Source organism: Aptenodytes forsteri, unplaced genomic scaffold, assembly GCF_000699145.1.
Source record: "Aptenodytes forsteri isolate BGI_AS27 unplaced genomic scaffold, ASM69914v1 Scaffold87, whole genome shotgun sequence".
NCBI classification, from domain to species: domain Eukaryota; kingdom Metazoa; phylum Chordata; class Aves; order Sphenisciformes; family Spheniscidae; genus Aptenodytes; species Aptenodytes forsteri.
The window spans coordinates 2,683,080-2,708,877 of record NW_008796041.1 but is presented as its reverse complement, the minus strand read 5'-3'; the positions used below and the strand labels follow the sequence as shown (position 1 = coordinate 2,708,877).

General features: G+C 40.3%; 1 protein-coding gene across 1 annotated transcript in view; it reads left to right on the top strand.

Annotated features, from left to right (window-relative positions):
- The window catches only part of DMTF1 (cyclin D binding myb like transcription factor 1), a 24,821-nt gene extending 2,107 nt beyond the window's left edge, over positions 1-22,714 (top strand). The window contains exons 3-16 of the mRNA XM_009285515.1: positions 569-663; positions 1,415-1,529; positions 4,502-4,578; positions 6,048-6,205; positions 7,000-7,032; positions 8,359-8,468; positions 9,226-9,454; positions 11,203-11,354; positions 12,864-13,079; positions 15,556-15,641; positions 16,226-16,384; positions 17,137-17,520; positions 20,360-20,507; positions 21,347-22,714. Of these exons, the coding sequence (XP_009283790.1) occupies positions 569-663; positions 1,415-1,529; positions 4,502-4,578; positions 6,048-6,205; positions 7,000-7,032; positions 8,359-8,468; positions 9,226-9,454; positions 11,203-11,354; positions 12,864-13,079; positions 15,556-15,641; positions 16,226-16,384; positions 17,137-17,520; positions 20,360-20,507; positions 21,347-21,456 (2,072 nt within the window). The 3' untranslated portion in view covers positions 21,457-22,714. The remainder of the gene's footprint in view (positions 1-568; positions 664-1,414; positions 1,530-4,501; positions 4,579-6,047; positions 6,206-6,999; positions 7,033-8,358; positions 8,469-9,225; positions 9,455-11,202; positions 11,355-12,863; positions 13,080-15,555; positions 15,642-16,225; positions 16,385-17,136; positions 17,521-20,359; positions 20,508-21,346) is intronic.
- Positions 22,715-25,798: the final 3,084 nt, after the last annotated feature.

Here is a 25,798-nt window from a genome sequence, read left to right as displayed (position 1 = left end):
AAGTATGGGAAGCTGAAAAGTCCTTGACTTAGTAGGAACACTGCTTAGCAACAACTAAACATCAGTGTTATCACATTATTCTCATGCTAAATCCAAAACACAGCACTGTACCAGCTACTAGGAAGAAAATTAACTCTATCCCAGCCAAAACCAGGACAGAAGTAAAGGCATTATCATGTTGAAGTTGAAGGAAAACTGGGGAAAAAGAATGCAGACAAACAATTTGAACGTTGTCCTTTAGTAATTGGAAAATACTGAAGATAGGGATGGAAAGGAAGCATTAATACAGTACCAAATGTTTGCACCAAATCAAACACCTTTTATTTATATGTTTCACATTAGGTCTTAGTTACAGTCAAGTGTAAAACTGAAGGTTTCAAAACGATATTGAAATTTTATGAAGAGGAACAGTTGATAATCATCTTGATGATTTTACTGTGTTAACAAATAAATACTGAATAATGCCTCTTTAAAATTTTCAGTGCAAAGGTAGCAATTTATAAAACCTGTAGCATGCATAAAAAATGTTACAGGGGTAAGGTATACAATTAACCTACCCATTCTGAAGTTTCAGAAAATGATCAGAGCTTTGAGGTGACCATGACTGCTACCACTGAGGTAGCTGAAGATGAGATTAACGAAGGAACTGTTACTCAGATTCAGGTACAGTAAAACTTCAAAATTGACCTATTTGATGTACATTTTTATTTAAATTGAAATGAAAAGGGAGACAAATAGCAGAAAGGGCTTATTAAATGAATAAGATTATTTTTAGTATGAAACTAATGTATTTGAGCACAGATCTTGTTTGTAAAATGTTGTTCTATAAAAGTGCAATTGAATCATTTTATATATGAAAGAGGTTATTTGTAGTGTAACTTCCTGGCCAAAGAGCAATACAGTAAACAGTAATAGGTGTAACCCTCCACTGATAATTACTTGCTCTGCATAGAAAACAAGTTTATCTGTTATTTCTGTCATTCTTTGGTTATAAATTAAGCTTTATCACAGGTCTAAATATGCTTTGTCTCGTCACCAGTCCTAACAGTTACATACAGTTCCTGCGGTGGGTGTACCATGTCAAAGTTCTAGATTGGAGATGCTGGACATAGTCCTCTTTCCACCAAAGCCAGTGAGACTATTCCTATTCGCTGTACATTAAACAGGATGAAGAATGTTATCTAATTAATTCTTACAACACCTATATGTTAAGATGCTAAATCTTCCTCAGGTGTTTTAAGGAAGGTGAATGTACTTTTAATGCCATATCTAAAAAGTGGCACTTTCTGAGCAGTCAGCAAGGTAACTAGGTGTGCTGGTTTCATTTTCCTTCAATTTATGCTTTCATGTTAAATGCAAGGTGATAGAAAGAACTGAAGATCTTACAGGATGATTTCATATTGGTCTTTTCAAGATTCTTCAGAATGAACAGCTGGATGAAATCTCCCCAATGGGCAATGAAGAAGTGTCAGCTGTTAGTCAAGCCTGGTTCACAACCAAAGAGGATAAGGATTCTCTAACAAATAAGGGTAGGATATTTCAGATGCAATTCTCCCACGCTGTAAAAAGGTACACTATTCCAAATGTCTCAGAACATTTTGCGGGTTGCATAAAGTAATCTCTTGTCTGGCTTTTTTAGTGAAGATATTTGAGAAGACTGATTCTAAAAGTGATGAGAGATCTAATGCATTAAGTCTTCACCATCCCTCTTACACTTTGTATGCAAGAAGAAAGTTGGAACTCCAGACACACTTGGAGAGGAAGAGGGACCATGTTTGCAGTGGTGACAGCGATTCTAGTGGCTGTGGTAGAGAACTGCTGTAGATAATGTGTGTCAGCACAGATGGGGCAGACAGTTGTGTTTGCTCCATTTGCACTTCTACCTGGTTAGGAGATGGGAAGCTGTGGTCAGAGGCGAGTACACCAGGAAAAAACGAATCTGTGCTCAGGCTAATACATACTGCTCCGAGTAGGGCTTATTAGTCTGGCTACTGTGTTGTGATTGGTATTAGTTTCTGGAATGGAGTTGCTTCAGGGAGAACAGGGATTATGTAGATGAGGATCTACTGAAATAATCGCCACTACTCCTAAAACTGCCACCCCATTGGCATTCCTCCCTTTCAAAATGTACCTGTGCAATCGTGTAGTAGTTGCTGAACTTTAGAGGGGTTTTTTTTTTCAGGGGAAGTACCTTTCTAAACCTAGAGAAACAACTTAGTGTGAAATGAAGACATGTTGTCTCTCCAATTTCCTCTGTGTCTCCACTATTTTTCTTATCCTGACCTTACCTCTTTGTAGGGGAAAAAACCCTAAAACCTCTTTCAGTCAGTCCAAAGCAACCCCCTTTTTTATTAGAAAAAAGTAATGGTTTTGTCTCACAGAAGCAAATGATCTCTTACCCAGTGAGTTCTACTCCAGAGAGCTGAGTGTAGTGCTGAGTCAGTGAAAAAATGTGGGTGAGGCATGCAGAACCTGGGTGTTGGATACGGATAATTCAGAGAAAGGGAGCTGAGCAACTCTGTCAATGACCATTTTGCTCACTGTTCCTGAGTGTGCACTAACAGTTGCTTCTAACAGCCAATAAATAATTTCTCCCCGTTTTCTCTGTCCTTCCTATTTATTAGATTTATAGGGCCTCAAAGCTATTTAGTGTTCAGTCCAAGGACTGGGGCAGAGATGGGATAGCAAAGAGATCCCTTTGCATCACAGCGCTGAGGCAGCTGGGTAGAAGTAGTGAGAAATCATATTGCTGCAGTTGCTGTGCCCAAGGGTGAGAAGAAGCACAGAGACTATGATCTTTTCAGTAGCCAGTGGTAAAGGACTTTGGTTGGGAGCAGCACATTGTCAGCTGTGACTGGTATGTACGGGTGACCTGGCAGAGAAATTACTGTTTTCATGTGACTTGGTGGTGTCATGTTTGATGTGTGTCTTGTTAAATATATTAGAAACTTACTGCATTTGCAGCTGTCTCACAGGCATATCAAGTGACCATATATCACAAGTGGCATTTACAGTTGTGAATGAACGAGGGCACTAAATCTGGTGTTTCTAATTAAGAGATTAATAATTTGAGGAAGACATTTCCAGTAAAATATGCTGAGAAAAATATTTGCGAATCCATACTAGCTGAACTTTTCTTGGGGTCTCCGTGTTTTGTCACAGAGATCAGCTGTGGAGGAATCCCAGTATGTGTCTCCTTTACAGCAGCTAGGAGTTTGATGCGTGTTGCCTGAGCGCATATTTTTGTAGCAGTCTCCACCTGATAATGCTTTCTTTGAAGACCCCTGGGCAGGTTATAATAATCTTGGCACTGAATATGCAAACACATGAAGTGCAAAATATACTTCCTTTCCTAAAATAGTTGGGTATTAAAGGTTATTCTGTGTGAAGAGTAGCAGTGTCCCTTTAAGTCAGTTCAGATGCTTGGATAGAGGTGTGAATCACAGCTATAGTAGATTATTGTTCTGTCTCTGTAGCTTTGGAAGAAAAGATTGAAGCCATCAGGCACAAGGGAAGAGTTTTCTCTCATCAGTTCCAACGGAATTAGTAATAATACCTGTACTTTTCATTATAATTGGATTTGAATAAACAGTCTCTTTGGTGTGTTCTGCCTCTCAACTCTGGTAATTAGCAGGCTGAGAAGGAAGTACCCTGATTTTTCTGAGCGGAGATGGGCAGGTAGCCAGCACACACCAGCATGTAAACTGGGTCACCAGCATAATCTTAATTATAAGTGATCATTAATATTAAGTATGGTGTGAGCATGAGAGGAAAAAAGAGGAATCTATATATAGATTTAGGGTAGGAATGTTTTAATGGTTTATTGGTAGACCTCAGGTTTGAAATTTTCTCTCTGAGTAAAGTTGATTGGTTTTGCTTTTAAAGCTTAGCTGGCATTGTAGTTACTAGGGCGTAGACAGAGATGAAACATAATGTTTGTTTCTATTGGTTTGCTGCTTTTATTTGGGAAATAAAACACTCGCCATGAGTCTTTGTCTTGACTGTGACCACTAGGCATTATTCTCAACACAAAAAAAAGAGAGAGATAGGGACCAGCTTGTCAAAATAGACTAGGTAGAGCTTTTAACTCTATAAAGCGCTCTCGCTTAAGCACTCACGCTTCTGGAATCATTTGAGTGCATAGAAATTTCAGCTGTCAGTTTAAAGACAGAAATTTTCTAGTTGTGGCTGAAGAGAAAGCCTGAAAATGTGACTTGACAGCACGTAGAGGAATCCATGTTCTGTTTCAAAAAAAAAAAAAAGAATTTTTTTGAAGAGGGGTCTGACTCATTATTTAAACATGAGTTGACAGTTACTAGGGATTGTTTATCAGTTCTGAAATAACATCTGTTTAAAATTAATTCTAGTTAGTTTAAGTAGCTAAAATTTCTACTCTCTTTTCTTTGTTAATTGCAATAATGAGGGTCGTATTTTTCTGATATTTTTGTTGTTGTTTTGCTGACTTTCACTTCAGTAATTAGTTTGTCATTTCTATTTTCAGGCCATAAGTGGAAGCAAGGGATGTGGTCGAAGGAAGAAATTGACATTTTGATGAGTAACATTGAGCGTTATTTAAAGGTATGTGTGAGAGTATGTTACCTGCTAGTTGGTGTGGTGATGCAGCCCCTGCTAGAAACCAACTTTCTTTAGTACTTCCCAGAATGTGCAATAAGTGATTCTGACTGGTTCGTAGTAGAAATGGTCATTAGCCATTTGAAATACATAAGATAATTGTATCCATACACAGGATTTAAGACTAGTGAATGTAACATTGCTTTTAATTTGTGTACTGAATGTAACCCATTTTAAAATTTCACATCAGGGTGCTCAAGTAGCTTAATCTGTTTCTCTGAATATACATCACTCATGAAATCTTTGCTGAAGACCGAGGGGAAAAAATGGCACTAGGAATAGAGATAATTTTCCTTACAAAGCGTTGAATACAACTTCCAGACTTCTTTGATGCCATATCTGTATTTGTTTACTACACTAATAGGATGCCTGTATCGGCTTTCTTCCCCTTAATATATTGTTGTCAGAGTTCAGTGTAAAAATAGGCATGCAGTTAACATGCTGACAGTGATAATTGCCCATAAGTCATATTGGTGGTAGGCTTACAGCTGAGAATATTTGAGCTGAGCGCTTACAGCTGAGAATATGTAGCCTGGATATTACAGGTTCACCATCCTTCATTTGTGAATCAAAAAAAGCCCTGAATTTAGTCTTCATTGGTATAAAAATCCTCAGTATTAGTTGTAGAAAGTGTGCCTGCCCACACATGTATTAAGATTGCCGCCACAAAATCATTCATAGGTAATATTATTTTTTAAATCTAGAGAAACTTTTTTAAGCTAGCTAAATAACTTTTTTAAGTTACTGATAACTCATTTGATTCATTATTTTCCCATTTATCTGCTTTCTTGTACTGCTTTGAATATTTAAAAAACTGTGATTTTTAGTTTAAGCTGAAGTTAAACTAAAGCTTTCCTTTTCTACTTAACTCCAGTGTTTTTTGTATCAAATTTGCTTTTAGTTTCCATCAGAACAAGAGTAGTTTAATTGAAAAAAGTTGCTTTCAGATAAAGAATATCTAAAATTATGTAATAGATTGATAATAGCACTTTTTGACAACCTTCTACTGTGTAACCCCAGGATAATTCCACGAGAGTATATTTTCCATGATGTTCTAAATTACGCTTCAATTTTTGATCTTAAAATATACATTGGACAGATTTTTTTTAAATGTAGATGAAAGTCAAGACTTCCATGTCTACCTGGACTCCAGTGTAAAACAAAACAAACAAACAAAAAAAAACAACCAAACCAAAAGCAACCTAGTGTTCAAGGGTTTGTATTTGAGGTAGCTAATTCATAAATATTCAGTTTAACTCTTGGACTGTAGTATTTGAGATACATAGAAAGTTGCATAATAGTGTGCTAGGCTGCAGTTCTTAAGGGTTCTACTTCTTGATTTCTAGGAGACTTTATCTAAGGTGTTTTGTTTATGGGGGTTTTTTTGGTGTTTTTTTTTAAATGCTTTCTTCTAGGCCCGTGGAATAAAAGATGCCACTGAAATTATATTTGAAATGTCAAAAGATGAAAGAAAAGATTTCTACAGGACAATAGCTTGGGGTCTGAATCGGCCTCTCTTTGCTGTCTATAGAAGAGTTCTTCGCATGTATGACGACAGAAACCACGTTGGAAAGTATGAAAACCTCTAATGCTGCATGGTTTTATTGGTATGAGTAGGGTCATGTATTTGATGTTTGACATGTTATATGTGAGACAGAAGATTCTAGCCAAACAGACCTAGCCCTTCCTGATCATAAGTCACCTCTGCTGATTTCTGGTAGATCAACCTTGACAATAGTTGTGTTAAATTGATGGTATCCACAACTTTAAAAAACAAAACAAAACAAAGGTGCAGAGAGGATTCTGATATGATTAGAAGACTTTGACACAAGCACGGATCTGCTGAGATGTAGTTTCTTTCTATAACTGTGACCTTGAGCTAATTGGTCTTCATCCCTGTGCCCTTAGTTTGCCCATCTGTAAAGCAGAGGGCATGGCGCCATCCAGAAGTGCTGAAAAGGATGTTAGATTTTAGTTTTTAAAGGTAGTTGAAAATTAAAAATACCATCTCAGTGCTGGGTTTTTTTTTTTTAATGGTGATTGTGAACTCAGGAAGGAAAAAATAACTGTTTATTTGAGAGACTAATACACAAAATTCTAATTATGTTCTTAGTAGTAAGATCACCGAGAATGAGGAATTTTGCTGGCAAATGAGAAGAATGTTAGACCAGATAACCTTAGAAATGCACTAATATGGAAAATGGCATTCGTTCATGTTCTTTCGAAGCTTTCAGTCAGATTGTTTCTTATAGCTGAAATTCCTTAATCTTTTGTAACTAAATGTGTACTGTGTGGTTGTAAAGCAAAAATATTTCTGCTGTATATTTTCTGCTTAAAATAATGTCTTTTTATTTACCTGTTGCTTAGGTATACTCCTGAGGAAATTGAAAAGCTTAAAGATTAAGTATTTTTATTAACAAGGTCAAACTAACTTGTTTATATTTAGTAGCTTGAGTAGTTTTTACAGGTTTTGTTATATGAAATCACTGAAAAGTTACAAGTAAATTTGACTGCTCCAACTCTATCAGAAAATAGTGGTCACTAAGTTAATCTGAAGAGAAATGAAGCTATGTTCGGATTATGTTTTTATATTTTCTAATGTGTATTCAGGACGTAAGCAGTATGCAACAAAGTTCTAAAGCAAGCCTTCTATTGAAACTAGTAATGTTTCAGATTTTTACAAGCACAGTCAACATTTGCAGTTATGTTTCTGAAAAACAGAAATTCCCTTTTGTCGTGGTTTAATCTCAGTCGGCAACTAAGCACCACGCAGCCGCTCACTCACTCCCCCCTGGTGGGATGGGGGAGAGAATCGGAAGGGTAAAAGTGAGAAAAACTCGTGGGTTGAGATAAAGATAGTTTAATAAGTAAAGCAAAAGCCACACATGCAAGCCCACCCCTGGTCCCTTTCTTTAGGAAACCTGACCAAAGGTTATTTCTAAAGAAAGTGGCAGGTCAAGGGTAGGATCTCCCCTATGAAGTATTAGAGAGTTACATAAATTGTCAGTAAGGCTCCTTGATTTTGACCATGAACCTGATAGATCAAGGAGGAGGGGCTGCAGACTTTATCTCTTCTTGCAGCTTTCCAGGGTTGAGCAGTTTGAAGGAACCATGTTGGACTGAAGGAAGGAAGGGAGTTGTGTTGATTGTGTTGATGGATATGTTTGAATCAATTTAGTGTGTGTCATTCGCGAGGTGCCTGTGGTTCCAGATGTGTCAAAAGTAGTCATGGTTCAACATGTTAAGCAACTTGTTGTCATGTGTAGGAGGAAAATAATAGTTAAAACTATGAACATGATTATGCAGTGCTTTGCCTCATTTAAATTGTAGAATGCCTGGGTTTTCATCGGGCATTATTTAGATTTCTCAAGTGATCTCTATACCACCTGAAGATCTTTGAGGAGCTTGTGTAAAATGGATGTTGGCTGTTTATCTAAACATTCGTATTGTATTTAACACAGTAATTAAGCCTCACAGCATTCCTGCAAGACAGTTAGATGTTAAACATTTTATAAGTGAGTATCCTGTGGCTTAGCTGGCCCAAAAGGCTTCTAGAAAAATTAGCAGTGATGGTAGAAAATACGTTAATACTGTGGTATCAAAGTGACTCCCCATTCTGTCTTTAAGCCTGTAAAGTGCGTGTTTATCCTGTTTTTATTAGAGCGTATTTGATATTTTGGTAATCTCTTAACTGGACATAGTGCTAATGATTGTGTTTCCACGTAGGCTGAGAATAAAGCACGGTAATGATTGGGCCACAATAGGAGCTGCACTGGGGAGAAGTGCTTCATCTGTAAAAGATCGATGTAGATTGATGAAAGATACCTGCAACACAGGTGAGGTAAATGCTCGTGTCAGTAATGGATATTCTAGTTAAAACTTCGCCTTTGTCAGTGGTGTTTTCAGAGACGTGTAACTCTGAACTTACAATGAGGAACTTACAGTGTGAAATATGGGGACATTTTTAGAATGTATTTGGTATAGGTTTCTCCAGTTTCACTTCTTAAAGATCAGAACATTCCGTTTATTTTTACAGTCCATTTTCCATCATACGTTTATGCCACTGAGCATATTTTATTGCGGTGGATTTGAAAGTACTTTCCTTTGTGTTTAATGTTTATAAACATACACTGTATATTTGGTGTCAATTAAGAGACAGATGCACTTTAGGAGTAAAGTATTGTTTATTTTTTAGTGTATATTTTCAAATGGAAGGAAAATTTAGTCAGACCTCATGTAATTACTGTATACTCAATGATTGCATGGTTAATTTACTTCAACTAATACAATTCAGGTAGCTTGGACCAGTTTGGTTTGGCCAGTATTTTGGTAAGTTCTGTGTGGCTTCATTCATCTGCGAGAGTAAGAAAAGAGAAAGAAACTTGGCAGCAAAACAATGGAATTATGCATTTGTTAATCAAGAATGGATATAATATAAATTGTTAGTAAGAACAGTTATATCTTCTTTGCAAGTCAATATTTGCATCTGGAATAAGGTGTTAGGCGCTGAAGATAAAAGTCTGTTGACATGTTACGGATCAGAACAGAGGGCATCTGCTGTTAGTTAAGTTGGAGGGGTTTTCTCTCTTTCAGGAAAGTGGACAGAGAAAGAAGAAAAAAGACTAGCAGAAGTAGTGCATGAGCTAACTAGCACAGAACCAGGTGACATTGTCACACAAGGTGTATCGTGGGCTGCCGTAGCAGAACGGGTCGGGACACGCTCTGAAAAGCAATGCCGCTCTAAATGGCTCAACTATCTCAACTGGAAACAAAGTGGGGGCACTGAGTGGACCAAGGAAGATGAAATAAATCTGATCTTGAGGTTTGTTATTTTAGTTACTTTTGAAGGTTCGTAATACATGACGCTAGCAGGATTCCATTGGGGTCCCTTTTGCTGGTTTCTTAGACACTAAAAACTCTAGAACCCTCCAAAAATCAGTGCTGTGTTTACAGTTCCCAGAGATTTATTATTGAACATATTTTTTGTTTTTTGTTTTTTGTTTTTTTAGTGAATGTTAGTGTTCGTGAAAGGTGTCAGATTGAAAACCCTGGAGACTGAAGTCTTCTTTATTCCACAGAAAAGGTACAGCACAGGCAGCGACCGTGCAAGCTTCCACACGTTGCCCCACCAATGCGCCTTAACCCTTAACTGGAGGGTAGTTCAGTCTCCCTGCCCGTTCAGTCCTTGGCCTCTCTGCTGAGATGACCAACAAGGGTCAAGTGTGGTGGTGGTTTCTGTAATGTGGACATCTTGTCTACAAAGAACTAAACTGAGACTGCAAATTAATTTCATGTAGGCCACCAAACACTGATTGGATATCAGCATCTTTGACTACATTTGAACTGGCAACCTGGTAGCAACTTTGGAAATCTTTTGCTCTCTCCAGTCCTCCTCCCATTTTGAATGCCTTTAACTCAGGCTTTTTAGCCAGTGGATTTTTATGGGTTGATAGTTTTGGGTGGGAATAAAAAGCCAAGACATGCAGGGAATCAAATTAATATTATTATATTATTAAATAATAAACATTACTTACAGAGCAATATTTACTAATTTACTGAAGCTGTTTGACTTGAACTCAAAATGAGGAACCTGATTCCACATTCAGAATGTGCTGGTTATCTGGTTATGATTCTTAGTATTTCTGTACAAATGGTATCTGTTTTGGTCTGTCCAGATATCCTTAACTCATCCTACAGGGTTGTTTGGTTGTTTTGGGTAGCCTTTTTTCTTTTTTCCCTTTTTGGGTTTTTGGGGGGTTTTTTTGGTTGTTGTTTTTTTTTAGCTAGCGAGAGTATTCAGTCCTATTTCTTGCTTTGTGAAGAGAACTTTTCTTAATTTCCACAAAAATCTGTTCCCTCTCACTGGTCACCTCTCTTTCATATGCTCCAGGTACAGATGAGCTGGGGGCAATTCAGAGATATTTATAGTATTCAAACAGACTAGTAGAATATCCAGTATGTGTATAACATCTGCGAAAATTATGTGAAGACTGTCCCTTACCTGGAGAGCCTAATGGGGTTGATTTATGAGGAACTGTTTAATACTGTAGTTAACTTCATCTACTTTGGCTAAGAAGCATCTGAGAGGAGGCAAAAATCTATGTTAAGGACGGATGAGTGTTATTTAGGAGAAAACAGAAGTAAATATCATAACATGAAATTAATTAAGTGAAAGTTCAGAGTGAATCTCAGGAAGTATTTCCTGCCTTGGAGATGTGTTTGGGGAATGGTTTTCCAAAGAGAAAAGATGCAAGTACCATCATTTTGGAATGCTTCACAATAATCTGATCAAAGGCCTAATGTATATATAAATAAGGAGAATAATCCTGCATGGCAAGGAGATGGACTGGATCATCTAACAGGTCTAGTCCATCTTCTGTTGTTTATGATTCTGCTTGACCTCTGGCAGTGTGGAGCCTTGGAAGCCTGTGTCAATTCATGAGCTCTGGTGGACTATTCACTAGCATGCCATTTTGCCGCTGTTACATGTGACAAGACCGGAGACGTGCAACACACCTTCCAGTCTGGAGGGTAGTTTCTAACAGGTAAATATTTTCTGTATTCTGCCAGGATAGCGGAACTTGAAGTTTCTGATGAAAATGACATCAATTGGGATTTACTAGCTGAAGGATGGAGTAGTGTCCGCTCACCACAGTGGCTTCGGAGTAAATGGTGGACCATTAAAAGACAGATTGCAAACCACAAAGATGTTTCATTCCCTGGTAATGTACTGCTCACACACTTCTCTTCTGAAAGCTCCTTTCACAAATGTCAAAGGAATAAGGCTGCATTTTGTTGTCTGCTTACAGCATGGCTGGCCAAAGAGCACATTGCTCCTCTGCTGGAGGTCACTGGCCCCTCAGATCTGCTGGCTGAATTGCTCCTACAAGCAGTCCTTAAGTGTTTCAGTTGAAACAAGCCAAGCTGACGTATACAACTAAACAGTAGATTTTGCCAACTCCCCTCACTTTGGCTAAAGTGAGAGCATGTGTATAAGCAGCTCAGCTGGCAGATCTCAGGTGATGATGATCTTTGGTATGGAGGGCAGTGACCTCTTCAGGTGGAAGAGGATATGTATCTGCAGCCTAACAGTATCACCTCAGGTTAGATCTGTTACCTTTAAAATGTTAAAATGTAATCTGTGTGAGGTGCTGAACCTTAGCTGTAGACAGAACATAGAACTACTACTAGCTGCACAGTGAGGAAGAGGGGAGGAATCAGGAGTATAAAGCTCCCCATATACGTCTCATAGCTCTCATTCTTGGTCAGAGAGAGTAGCACCTGAGCCAAAGGGTATTTCGGTCTCCGTGACCTTCTGTCCTCCTTTTCTGTGTCTTGGGGAGAGGAAAAAAAAAAAAATCAGAGAGATTAGTTACATCATAATGAAAGGTGTAATTTAATGGACACTTTTGTCATGGTCATCAGTGTAGGTATATATTAGTCATGCCTGGAGGCTGCAGTTGAGAGGGTAGCCCTGTAATGCTTAAGTTGGTATAAACCCTATGTTAATAGACAGTTGTTGCATCAAATAACTGATAGTTTAAATACACCACTGCATCAACAGGATCCACTCTCTTTCCCCAGACAAAATGTCATGCTGTCAAGAGTGGGAGATGTTTAGCAGTTCGCTGTATTGCGTGGTGGAAAAGCAGAGGCCTCAGCTTTTGTAACCTTATATATGTCAACTGCTCCCTCAGTGGGACCAGAGTGATCATAAGGAAGAAGGGTGGGCGGTTTTATTGGAGCAGTGGGGTACTTCATGCACAGACAAAGAATTGCAGTGTAGGCACTTGCAAGATTAATTCTGTCTCTTGGTGCCTATTTCCAGTGACACTTCTGTCAACCTCTTGAACAAATCCGCTTCCATCTTTTGTAAGATTGGAGGGTTTATTTCTGATAGCAGCATTACACAACTAGTGATACTGGCACTTGGTTGTAACTTGGGGATATACCATACATGTTTTTAGAGAGGTCCAAAATTTTACAAGCTTTTTTTTTCCCAAGCATCCTAAAATGTCTAGGTTCCTTGAGAAAATCAAGTTCACTTCAGTAGTTGACTATAAACGTGTTTTATGTATGTGCTAAATTTCTAGTTGATATATCTCTATAAATTGTTTAGGTTCCAAATTCAGAAGGATTTTGATTACTTTTTTCATCTTGGATAAATCTCACAGGCAGCATTTCAAATGTGCTTCTTCAACATGCTTTATCGTGAGTATTCTTTCTCTCAGTGCTGATAAAGGGTCTTAAACAACTCCATGAGAACCAAAAAAACAATCCAGGGCACCAGCTTTCGGAGAACAAATCTGGAAGTGGATTACCAAACACTAATTCCAGTTCGGGGGTTCAGCACGTGCAGATTCGAGTGGCTCGCTTAGAGGAGAACGCAGGCAATGCAGCAAGCCCTATGGCAGCTTTGCAGATTCCAGTCCAGATTACACATGTCTGTAAGTAGCTGAAACGAACGGCTCGCTGTCCTCTAATGAAACCTAAAGCTTTCTTATGTTAAGATGGTGAAGGAGGAGTGGGCATGTCTTAAAGAATTTTACTAATTCTGCTTTGGTCTTGCCGTAACTTCAGATGAAGGGTTTCTGGATTCCATTTGCCTGTTTCTAACTTTGTTAGGCAAATGTAGCTACTACTGTGACAATAGTACCAAGAAGCTGCAATTGGAGGGCCTGGACGTAGGGGTTGTAGGTGTCTTGTCTGTGTGCATGCACACAAGAGCTTGCCATGTAACGTGTTCTTTGAAAAGGCTTCAGTACACAAGCCTCTTAATGAAGATACAGTATATATGTTTATTCCTTAGGTTTCTTCTGGTAGCTCTTGTCCAGAACAATGAATATCATGTACAAGATCTCCTTTTGTAAAATATATACACTGCTGTCCCTAAGTTCTGATGAAGGACACTGAAGGGAAGGTATATAATGTTTTTCTAGTCCTGCTGTGTATTATGCAGTTATTTCTAGGCACAAACAATCTGGAAAGTGTTAGCTGCCGAGTCACACTGATGTTTAGCTGATGATCTGCTCTAACCACTGTATTTTTTTTTACGTTGGTGCTTCCCATCCTCTTAAGGATGAACTTTGCTCATTATCAAACATTTATTATCAGGTCTACTTTGATTGTAGTGCTTACTTGTTTGTTTGTGTAACTAATCTTATTAAGTAATTCCAGTCACTCCAATCCAGTCACCCCATATGTAGGCTGTCGTCTCCATTGTCTGCTATTTTGCACTTTGTCATTTGTGAGTTTTATTTGGAAAACGTGATGCTTCAATCTTGCTGATTACAAAATTAGTTAATCGGGCTAAGAACTGATCAGACTATGACTAGATAGACATTTGGTAGATAATTTTTTGTTTATAATTACATTATATTAGCCTATCTTAATCTACTTAAGTGCCATCTTCATTTTATCTGGTTTATTTCTTAATTAAAATGTCACATAACACCAAGCCAAGAACTTTTTATCTGTAGTAATACATCAGTGGTCTCATACTTTCAACCGAGCTTGGTCAAAGTTACTGGGTTTTGATGAGCAGGTGTCCTGGTTTCGGCTGGGATAGAGCTAATTTTCTTCCTAGTAGCTGGAAATAGTGCAGTGTTTTGGATTCAGCATGAGAAGTGCTGGTATTCTGTAACCTTTAGTCCTTTCTGAATTGAATCCTGTAATGGTTATTTTGTGATGTCACTTGCCCCTGTCTGCCTAACAAGCCTTTTTCCCCATTTTAGTCTGCCTTCCTGAAGAATTTCTGTTTGTGTAATCCAAGTGAGTTTTATATAGTGTCTTTTCTGTCTGTTTCCCGATCTCGTGAGAGCTGAACCTGTTAGCCAGTTTCAGCTGCATTTAATAGAAGGCTCAAGGTTTCAAAGGGGTAATTCCTGTAAGCTTTATGAACATAACTGGCTAGGTAACAGACAGACCACACTTCACAGCTGTCTGCTACCAGGTGCCAGGAAATCTGCAGCAGGAAACCTTGAACATACCACTGCAACAATAAAAGCTTCAAAATCAGAGCTTGTATCTTCTTAAGAGACCAAAATTATTCTACTTTGAAGCCACAGAGTCTGAGATGGCCAAGTTTCCAGTGCTTGGGGCACTGCTGTCGTCATGTAGGTCTTTTGCCCTTTCGGTATTTATGGAATTACTGGATAATCCCAGGCAAAGTATTAATTTGCCTCCAGCTTCCTGGAACTTGTGAGTTTTTTAAGAGTAAGTAAAAATCGTAATTATGGTTCTGAATAGGTTTTTTGATATCTTATAAAGCTTTGGGTATGAGCTGTTTGGACCTGGTGATCTTGAAATGTCTGATACGTAAACTGTTTTCAGTGCTTCTCTTTGTTACTTTTAGAATTAATGGCGATAACTGCACAAATAATTACACGCTTGTAGTGAGAATACTTACAGCTTTTATACACTGCAGTCATAACGCACAGGGTAGGCAAGTATCTTGGGGAGCATCTGATGCTTCATCAGTGGCAGACGTACTGTGGAGGGCAGAAAAGGTTAAAAACAAAAAAAAAGAGGTCCATGGGAACCATAGCAATATTAAACCTGACACCAGTTTAAAACAAGTAATAGATGATCCAAAGGATATTGTTACACCAGAACCTCTTACAAATCTCATTACAAAAAGTAATTGGATCACATCAGATAACTTGATTTGTCTGCTTTTATCCCTGTACACTAAAACCGTACTTTCTTTCTTTTGCTCTTTTGGATTGTAGAATGCCTTCTTTAAATAGTATTGTATCTTGGGTACCAATTAGAGAACCTTGTCATTAGGATTGCAGCCAGTTTTCTTTTTCCTCTTACTGGAATTAACAGTACCCTGCTATGTAGTAATTATAGTATGTTACGCTCTCTGCAGGGCTGAAACATTTCGGTTTACATACTTTCTTTTTTTTCTTCCTTTTGCAGCCTCAACCGATTCCCCTGCTGCTACTGTTGACTCCGAGACAATAACACTAAACAGTGGAACACTACAGACCTTTGAGATTCTTCCAGTGAGTGACAGAGAACTGATATTTGTTACTGTGTTTTTTCTTTTAAGCACAGCTACTTCTTAGACTATGGAACTGTGCATTTCCCCAAAAAAAACAGTTCTCAAGTGGAAAGAGGAAGTTAAGAGCTCTAAAACTTAAAAGTTCAAAGCAAATTGTATTTCTAAAAGTGTAATTCATTAGGGCTGTGGAGTGACATAACGGAGACAGAGGAAGCTCCCAGCAAGTAAAGATTCTCTCAGTTCCATTGTACGGTAATTTATAGCACAGTTTCTCTTTCACTTCAATGTTAAGAGTAAGTTGCATTTGTTCCTTTCTTACCTGCTGTTGTACAGCATAATGCAGTCCTGATTGACTCTTAGCCTTAATACTTGTCTTGGTAGCCTAAGGCTATAGATGAGTTTCTTTCTACTTCTTGAGTGCAGTACAGCAATCAGTGCGGTAGGGATTGGATTTGTATGTTTGTTTGTTTGTTTTCCAGGGGAGTTACAGTTAGGCTGGGTCATGTAAATAAGCATGCTCTGAGTGCTCGGTGTGGCCCAGGAAGGCAGGATGTTTGGGTATTAAACTTGTGTTGTCTTCTGTAGTCTTTCCATCTCCAGCCGACTGGAACACCAGGTACATATTTACTACAGACAAGCTCAAGCCAAGGCCTTCCTTTAACACTGACGACTAGTCCTACCATGACCCTAACGGCGGCTGCTGCTCCAGCCTCCCCAGAACAGATCATAGTTCATGCCTTATCGGTATGTATTTTGAGCAGTGAAAAGACTGGAGTTTGGGCAGTGGGGGGAGGGGAACATAATAATGCAGGCCCCTATACGTGCACGTTAAATTTGCAAATCAGTTCTTAAGTTATAACAGTGTACTTTGCTTAAAACACTGAAGAGCGAGAATTTCTTTTTTTGCATTGTTTTCAAAAAGCAATTTCAGGTTGCTTCAAAACTTAGCTAGTAAGCAACTTAGTTCTTACCGTGGCTGAACCGTGATGTCTCCATCTAGTGGCTTGCCCCCCAGTAAAACAAAATGCTACGGTTTCCTGATGTTTCCAGTTACTCTCTCAAATTAATACTGGTGTTCACAAAACTTGTATAGTAATGACAGTATTACTTTTTATAGAGGGAGGGAAGGGGAAGCAAACTGGAGGTTGAATAACAAAAGTGATGCAAAATTCAGGGAAAAAAACTCCTGATTTTTTGAATCTGCAGTGATCCTCACCTGAACAGTTGCCTATTGCATATTACATATTTACTTTATTTGTGACTTAAAGAACAGTTGACACCAAATTCAGTCTATGAGTTCATCATTTAAGGCCAGGAAGGGTCAACAGATGATCTGAGCTGACATCCTATATATGTAAAATGCTAAATTAAACTTAGTAATGAGTTCTTTGAATCCTTTTGCTTTTATTTGCTGAAAGATTTGAAAATACTTGGAGGAAAGTCTCTGACGTTTTTTGGTTTTTGTTTGTGTCTCTTTTTGCAAATACTGCTTACAGCCAGAGCATTTGTTAAATACAAGTGACAATGTCACAGTGCAGTGCCACACACCAAGTGTCATAATCCGCACCGTTGCTGCTGAAGATATCTCCTCCTCTGTCACTCAGGCAGAACTTACTGTTGATTCAGATATTCAGTCAGCTGACCTGGCAGATCCTCCCGATACCCTAGAAACAAATACTTTCCCAGATGATATCCATCAGTCCAAGCTGAGTGATGAACAGTCAGCCTACAATGAAGATGATGCCTCCAAATTCAGCAGCAGGAATAGTAGTGAACTGATGGATGGAGTTATGGTAAGAACCGAGGAGGAGATTTCAGATGCCAGCCTGAAACAGGAAGAGGATTCTCACTCTGATTTACCCAGCACTTATGTTACTGAGGTAAGGGAGTGCATGATACTTGATGTTTTCCCCATTTCTGCATGGAGAATGATTTCATTGCATCTTTGACCTATATGTTAAGCTCTTTGTATGAAATACGTCAGTGATTTCATGTGTATCATAGTTCTACAAGTATTTTGTTCAGATCCTCTATCCTTGAGCTTCATTAATATGTTATGGGTGTGAAAGTGATAGCATTTGATTTGGTACTACGGCTTAAATTTGACTTCGTCTGGAGCATTGAATACCTCACTGGCTGTGGAGTTGCTTCACTACTCAGGGTACTTTTGCTGTGGAAAGCGGGAATATTAGTGGCACCGAACAGTTGCCTTCATCTGATTACCATTTGATGTTGCTTTAAACTAGGCTGTTAATTGTCCGACACATACTTTACAGGTAGATATAGACTGCTGGGCAAGGGAGGTGAGGTAGAGTATTTAGTTTTTGCTCTATGAATCTAATAATATATTTCAAGGTGCACCACAGGTTCCATTTTTGAGGACTTCTGTTAAAAATACTACTCCAGTTAAGTATCGGTTGAATTGGTATTTGGAGCATTTAAGCTCTTTCTTTCTCTGGCCTCAGTTTTATTCAGTTCCAACACCTGAGATGCAGAAATGAGTTTATCAAAATTATTTCAGGCATTTGGATTGTTTATACTAAATTCCTCCATCTTCCAGTTGCTGGAACTATTGATAATGAGTAAGTCAAGGAAAATAGAGATGCTAAAAAGAAGGTAACTCTCTTTAGTGAGTAGGAAATACCTCTCTCCTTAGAAGCCTGATGAGGTTAGACTGTGGGAATAGATGAGTTAGATTCAAATACCCCATCCTGTTCTCTAAAACACTGTGCTCTACAGTTGCTGCAATTCTGCTTTATCAGTCTTGAAAATCCATTGTTGATATGCTTTGACTTTGTTAGGCTTTGTCTTTGAAGAAGTTTGTAACAGACACTGCATATCCATTATGCTCTTACAAAGAGGAGGATCTTTGTACGTCTCAACAGTCTGCTACTACAGAAGCGTTTGAATCCTGAATACATCCGAAGCTGGGGGTTATTCTTCCATTTTCCTCTTTCTTGTCTCATGGTTGACATAGTTGTGATAAGATTCTCAACAGTTGAGGCAGCCCATCAGCTTTCTACTCTCAGTTTAAAATTTCAGCTTCTCAAGGTAGAATTAGTAAACTCTTGCTATAAACCTAGTTCCTAATTAAACTTTGTAGAAATCGCTTATGGCTAGCAGGATATAAAGAGGTACTAAACTTTTTTTCTATACAGAAAAACAAACTGAGTTTGTAATTCTAATTTGCCTTACACTTCTAGTCAGATTCAAGTTTGACATGTGTATTTAAATTCTAGGAAATAGCGTGTGGTTCTAAGTGAAAAGTTACTCTAGACAGACATGCCTAAATTTTGCTTTCTTTAAGTCAGTGTTATTTTTATGCACTTGCCAGTACTGTATTGTCACTGTGGGTGTGGGTAGTGGGAAGCAGGCAGTCATGCTGCAGGGTTTTATTATTTCTGGCTGGGAAAGGTGCCCATTTGCCACAATGGCTTCTTTGGTTTTTCACGCCTCCTTTTCCCAGTTTCAAGCCTTGCGACACACTGCTTATCGTGGGTAGGTTCAGCTGTGCTCTCTGCAGAAAGCTGCTTTTGCACGTCAGGAATACTGTGCCTTGCATGAATGGGTACACGTTTGGACCAAGTCTAATTCACTGAGCTGCAGCACAGGTAGTCAACTCCTCTTCAGCAGCACCAGGGAAGGGGTTTTCAGGCAGTTGCCTTTGCAAAAATGTTGTGAAACTGTGTAGGAAGATACATTTTGCTGTAACTAGGTGGAGGAATGTGCAGGATTTTCTTGAACAGAGAGGACTGTAACCTCTCCCAAACATTTCTTGCTCCCTCTGAAAACAGTGATAAATCCAGGTATCTTCCATTCTGCCAGCAACATTTGCTAGCGTTCTGCATCAGCAATTCCTGAAGCTTGAACAAACCTTATGCATGTTACACACAAAAACTGGAATCCAAATATCTCTGCTTATTCTGGCAGTACTATCTAGGATGTCTTTTCACTGCGTTTGCAGAACCAGGTGTCCGGCGGAGTGTGCTGTGACACTGAGTAAGCCACATGTATTACTGCCATTCCAGTACTACAAGAGCCAGGGAAGAGGCGGCGGCAGCAGCTATTACGGGACTGGCAGAGAGCAGGGGTATTGACAGCTTGTACCTGGGGGGAATCAGTGTGTTGCCAATTTTTTGATATAATGAGGTTCAGCTAAAAAAGTTTGGAGCCAACCTACGGTCAGCAAGTGACAGGGCAAGCGAGGCACGGCAATTAAAATGGGTCTCTTGAGCTCTGTGTTCAGTAGTTAAAACTTGACACAGAAGTAGAAGTTGTGAAACTTAAGTATTAGGTTCAGGTAAAGCTATTGCGTTTGTGGAGCTGGTAAGTACTATAAAGGTATTGCTTCAGTATCTCAGAACATGTAGACAGCAAATAGTGGAAAAGCTTAATTATTCCACTTTATAGACAAAACATTTGACTTACAAGAGAACATTTTATCACCACCTTGCAGTCTCTCCTTTCCTCTCCCCCTGCCCTCATACTGCTCACAGGGTAGAATTCTTCTCATCTTGTTTTTAGATGCCTGCACTAGGATGAAACATGCCCTATAAATGCTGAAGTAAACTAGCTCAGATGCTGACATTTCCATTTAATGAGATAAAATTCACCCAGGAAGTCTATTGCTTACTATGGAGTATAGCTGAGCAGAGCAGGTTTTTCTGCTTATGCCACGCAAGAGTACGCTCTCATGTCCTGTTCTTCTGTGTTGTGCAGGACCTGGGTTCTCCAACGATAGAAGAGCAAGTTGATCAGCCTACAATAGATGATGAGACTGTGCTTATTGTTCCTTCTTCCCATGGTTTTATCCAGACAACAGATGATATAGACAGTGAATCAGTCTTGCCCCTGACAACTCTAACAGGTACGACAGTCCCTTCATATGGTTGATGCTGGAGCTAGGATTCATTAAAGCAGTATGGCACTTTTGAGTTCCTGTAAACAACGCTTTATAGATCCTTGCTTTCTCTTAAATAATTTTCCATGTCTGCTATGAAACTTTAAGCAAGTTGGTTACCCAACTGGTATCGGTAGAAGTGGAACGAAGTCCCACTTAACCTTGTGGGAAAATCATTAGAACAGCAGCTGCTCCACCACTTGCTGAGCTGTTTCCATCACCCTTGAGCCTTGAATCAGTAGGCTAATAGGCTAATAAGTAACTCTTTCTTTAGTGCCTTTCTTTAGTGCATTTCTTCGTGCCTGGTGCTTGAATGAAATTTGTTTCTTTTTTGAGAGAAGACCAGAGGCATCGGAAATGCACTTGATGCCTCTCATGGTGAGGGGCTGGGCTGTCTGGGGGTGTGTTTGCACAGCACTCACCTGGAAGGGCTTGCTAGCTTGTGCCACACTTCCCAATGCCAAGAGTCACCTCAGACTTGGAAGCAGCACAGATATGTTCTCCCACTGCTACACCTAACAAATACTCCTTTCCAGAGGAAGGATCTCCTTGCAGAGCCCTCAGAGGGTCAGCACTAGGCCTGATAGAGTAATACCTGATGAATCCAAATGTGAGTCACACCAGTTGCATCTATATTAGTCACAGCTTACCTTGAAACTAGAAATTCAGAACTGCCTAGTTTGAGCAACATTGCTTAAAATTGGTTAAAGTTCCAGACTGCATTTTCTGCCTCCTAAGTGTGTATTTTACATCTTGTTATAATGGCAAAGTAAATAATAATTCTAATGTACTATGTCTCTTGACAGATCCTATCCTACAGCATCACGGAGACGGGTCACACATTATTGGCTCATCGTTGGGCAGTCCTGACTTAGAAGATTCAAAGGATGTTGAAGATTTAGTGAGCTGTCACTGAGAAGCAGTAATGGTGTCCGTTTTCTATTGACTATGTTTGCATTGTGAAATTAGTTACAACCCTGTGCCACATTTCCAAAGAAAGCAGTCAGTCCGTGTCTTTAAACAGAAACTTCCAGTTTGAAATGACTACAGTGCACTTTCTCTGCTCAGGCTATTTACCTCATTTGTGAAGGGTTACAGAGCAGCCAGCCGAAGCCTGATGTACTGCGTCTCAGCCGAGGTGTTTCAGTGTTTTAAAGGACTTCTGTTGCAGTGCTCACTGCTAGGATCCACGTGGTCAATTCTGATCTGACTTGTTACTGGTGTGCTGAACTGCACATCTGGAAAACTGGACAGAAGTCAAGGATTGTGGACTGTAGCCTCTTAGTGCCACAGCAAGAATTAGTTTGCACATGTTTCATGAAGAATGGGTGAGGATTTCTGCACTTACTGACTCTCGTAATACATGGAGTAAGAGACTGTTACATTTCAGGAAGAAATGTATTCCATCAAAGACTTCAGGGAGCACGGGCAGCATCATGAAGAAATGGTCTGTATTCCCATCTCATCTGGCCTGTTAGTACATCTACGGCATAGGAAGAAGACACAGATGCTTATGGGACTTGCCTGGTCTGCTTGGGCCTGAGGAGTCCGTTGCTGGCAACGGACAGAGCTCAGAAAGATCACTTCTGGAAAATCTTTTTTTTTTTTTTTTTTTTCTCTTCATCACTACAGCAAGCTGAATAAAAAGGGAAGGGCTATGAGAAAGAGAACCTACTGCCACCCACCAGCCTCCCCCCACAAGCTTGTAACTTCTTTGAAGATTGTTGTGAGTAGGCTGGAACATTCGTCTCTCTCGCTGTTTACATGACACTACCAGCCACCTCTCCAGAGGTGATTTATGCAGCAAGTTAGTAGATGGGGGGTGGTGTGGAGGTGGCAAAGTCTCGGAGAAACAGCTCTGTGAGAATTTGGGCATAGGGCCCCGAGGCAAAGGAAGCCTATTAATTCCTACATTCAAGGGTTTGAAACAGACACTAGGCTGAGCAGCAGCCTATTAGCTAGGGATCAAGAGAAAAAGCTATAGAAACTAAAGACTCGTGTATAAATTATTTTATTTATTTCTGTAATTAGCCCTTCATAATCAAGAGTTGGTCTTTTTCAGTCTGTGGTTTTGTTAATGTGAAAAATAAGTTGTAGTTTCAAATGGTTGCCTAGGGAACAGAAATAATTGTATATTCAGTTTAAACGAAATAAAGAGTATTTGTCTTACGTAACTGTAAGAGGCCCTTTATTTATACTGCTACAGATCCTTGCAATGCCGCAGTTTATTTGTACAGTAATAAAAAAATGCAGTTTTTTCCAAAATGAAAAAGCTTGTGCCATTCTGAAACATCAGTACAACTGGAATGTTCATTAAGTGCAACAGTAGCTCTTCAAAAAAAAGCAGAATGTCACGTCTTATGGCAATAATTCTCCCCAACAACGAGGGACATTACATATACATTTACATGAAAATCATGTACTGATTTATCCTTGCACAACCCACTCCTTTCCTCTCGGGCTGATTGTCCTCACTTAGATGTCTCGGGCTGAGCTGAAAGCAGTCTGACACAGTAGCATCATCGCTGGGTATTCCCAATGTCCATCATTTACCCACTTCGTGGAAGTACAGGTTGGCACATATACATAACATGACGATAGAAAATAAAATATAGTAAATTAGGTTCCTAAATTTAGGTTCCAGGTCTCCTTGTCGATACCAGTAGATCTAGAAGAGAGAAGGAGCTTGTATTACTTAAAAATGCCAGGTATTTCTGAGGAAACATCCTATAGTAACTGAACTGGTAACTTCTAGAAGTTGGGTTTGGTTTTGTTTGGTTTTTCTGTGTAAAACAACCCAGCTTCATCTGACTAGAGAAGACTAGGTGTAGCGTCCAGCTAATTTTCTTAACAATTAAGAAATACCACCTATGTTTTCTTAGCATGCTTGTGGAATACACAAACAAGAATTCGGCAGGTGTTTCTCCCCAAAACAAGGCTGTTTGTGAAACTAGGATGCCAGGTTAGCTATGAAGACGGGTTGTCTTGTCAGCTTTTTTGAAGAGGCTGGGTGGGTTGGTTGGTTTGGTTTTTTCAACACTCAAAACTGGCTACACTCCGGTCGATGAGGACAAACATAAGGTTTTGCACTGCACAGTCTATCTTGGGCAGAGTCATGGCTACCAGCCGTAGAACCAGAAACTGGCACTAATCAGGCAACGCAGAGCACCTTCCCGGCTTACCCAGCAGGGAGGGGCAGGAGCTCAGGGCCGTGACCGTTCCAGGTCACAGTTGGAGGAAGGAGAATGCTGCAAGTATGAAAAGCTGCAGCAGAGGAAGGAGCCACTGATGTCCCTGCCCATGGCAGGGGGGTTGGACTAGATGATCTTTGAAGGTCCATTCCAACCCAAACCATCCTACGTGCTCTGACCTGCCAATGCCCTTTGCCAGCGCTCGGGCCCAACTCTCTTGGGATGCCGCAACTGTTGAGTAGAGGAACCTCTGCTACAACCCAGACGAAATGCCACCTGCTGTAGCTTCCTGCCACTGCAACTCATCCCTGTGCCTGACTTCCACGAGTGCCTGGCCGGCCCCACCGCTTTGAGTTCAAGTGTTTTGCTCCACCCCTGGTCTTCTGCAGCACAACCCATCTCTGCCTTCCCATCTCACTGCTCTGCTCTCCAGTTTCCTACTTTGTCTCCACGGGCAGCTACAGCTGGCATTGTCACAGAGGTGACAAGTCTTGCATCGCAGCTGGTCTGCAGAAGTTGGCTTAGGTCACACGTTTACTCTGCAGTAAATACAAAACTGCTTACCACTCTTGCATTGTCAACTTGTTTTACGGAGGAAAGCGGGAAAGCTTTTCTAGGAGAGTGTAAAAAAGAAGGCGGCACCACGTAAAGCAGATTTTATTCAGATTTCATCCTCAGTCATAGACTCAAAAGCTTGCACGGCCAACATGGCGGTACTTACAAGTATGCCAGCAGAAATGCAACACAAGGAGATGCAGAAAGCAAAAAATATATTCACAGGTTTTGGAGGTAGTTGCGGGAAGACAAAAGCACTGATTAGAGTGACCTGTATGGAGGAAAACAAAGATGAAGACTTTGCTCTCGCCTGCCGTCGGAGCTGCGATGAGAAGAGGCTCGCCCCGACGGCTGGCATACCGCAGCGCTCGCATCCAGGGCTGCATGCCCCTCCCTGCGCTTTAACTCCCACCCCGTGAAGAGCTGGAGCAAAATGTAAGATTCTGGAGGAAAACTGCTTTGACGCAACTGCAGACTTAGAGGGGTGAAAAAAAAAAAGACGAAAGCTTTGCTACTCTGGCTTGTTGCTGGAAACCATCCTCCAAGTACCCATAAAGCCAGCTGGGGGTGCACGCTGCCCATGTAGGAGCATCCCTTCAGCCAAGCTTTCCACCAGCTGGCACCTTGGCTGTCCCTGCCGCCTCCCTGCACCTCGGCACGCAAACGATGCTGCCGCCATGGACCGCAGAACTGATGCTCTCCAGTCGTGATGGTGTTGGGTTTGTCTTTAAAGCTTGGGGAAAGCATAGCTCGAGACAAAGTGACAAACTGGAAAAACTGCAAGCCATAAATAGAGGGAAATAAATCATAAATAGAAGGAAATAAAGAGAAGCAAACACGTTCTCCTGGGTCATAAGCGCTTTGTCATCTCATCCAGCCTTACGTTCAGCCGGGATGGACAATCTGCCCATGGACTTGGGGCTTTTTATTGCACAGCCAGATCTTAAAAACGTGGCTTGAAGAAAGGTATTCTCTTTCTCCTGTTGTCGAAGAGTTTCAAAAGACAGATGCACCACAAAGTCACTACCTGGGCCCCAAACTACAGCCTGTTCGGTCAGTGAAGTTTCACCGCCCGTTTTGGGGAGGAACTCTGGTTTTCACCCCGTCGCCTAAGGGAGGCACGAAACATGGGATGGGATGGGGGATACTTACTACAAGCAGCAAGGACGTTAAGCCGCCAACAACTAGATTGATGACTCTGTCCTGAAGAAAAGAGAGGACAGTTACACGCACGCCTTGCCAAAAAAAAACCCAAAACACACATAGAACAGACTGGTAATCAACAACACCGAGAGCACCACATCAGCCAGGAGCCATGTTAGCCCCAGCACACCCAGGAGCACCGTCGACGCTCCCTGGTCAGCTCTGCCACACAGGAAGGTTTCCCTTCCTCCAACTCCATGGACATCAGGGAGGTTGTACTGGCCAAGTCCTTGTGTAGCAGGTTTGCTCATGTCATAGAGTCATAGAATCATTAAGGTTGGAAAAGACCTCTAAGATCATCGAGTCCAA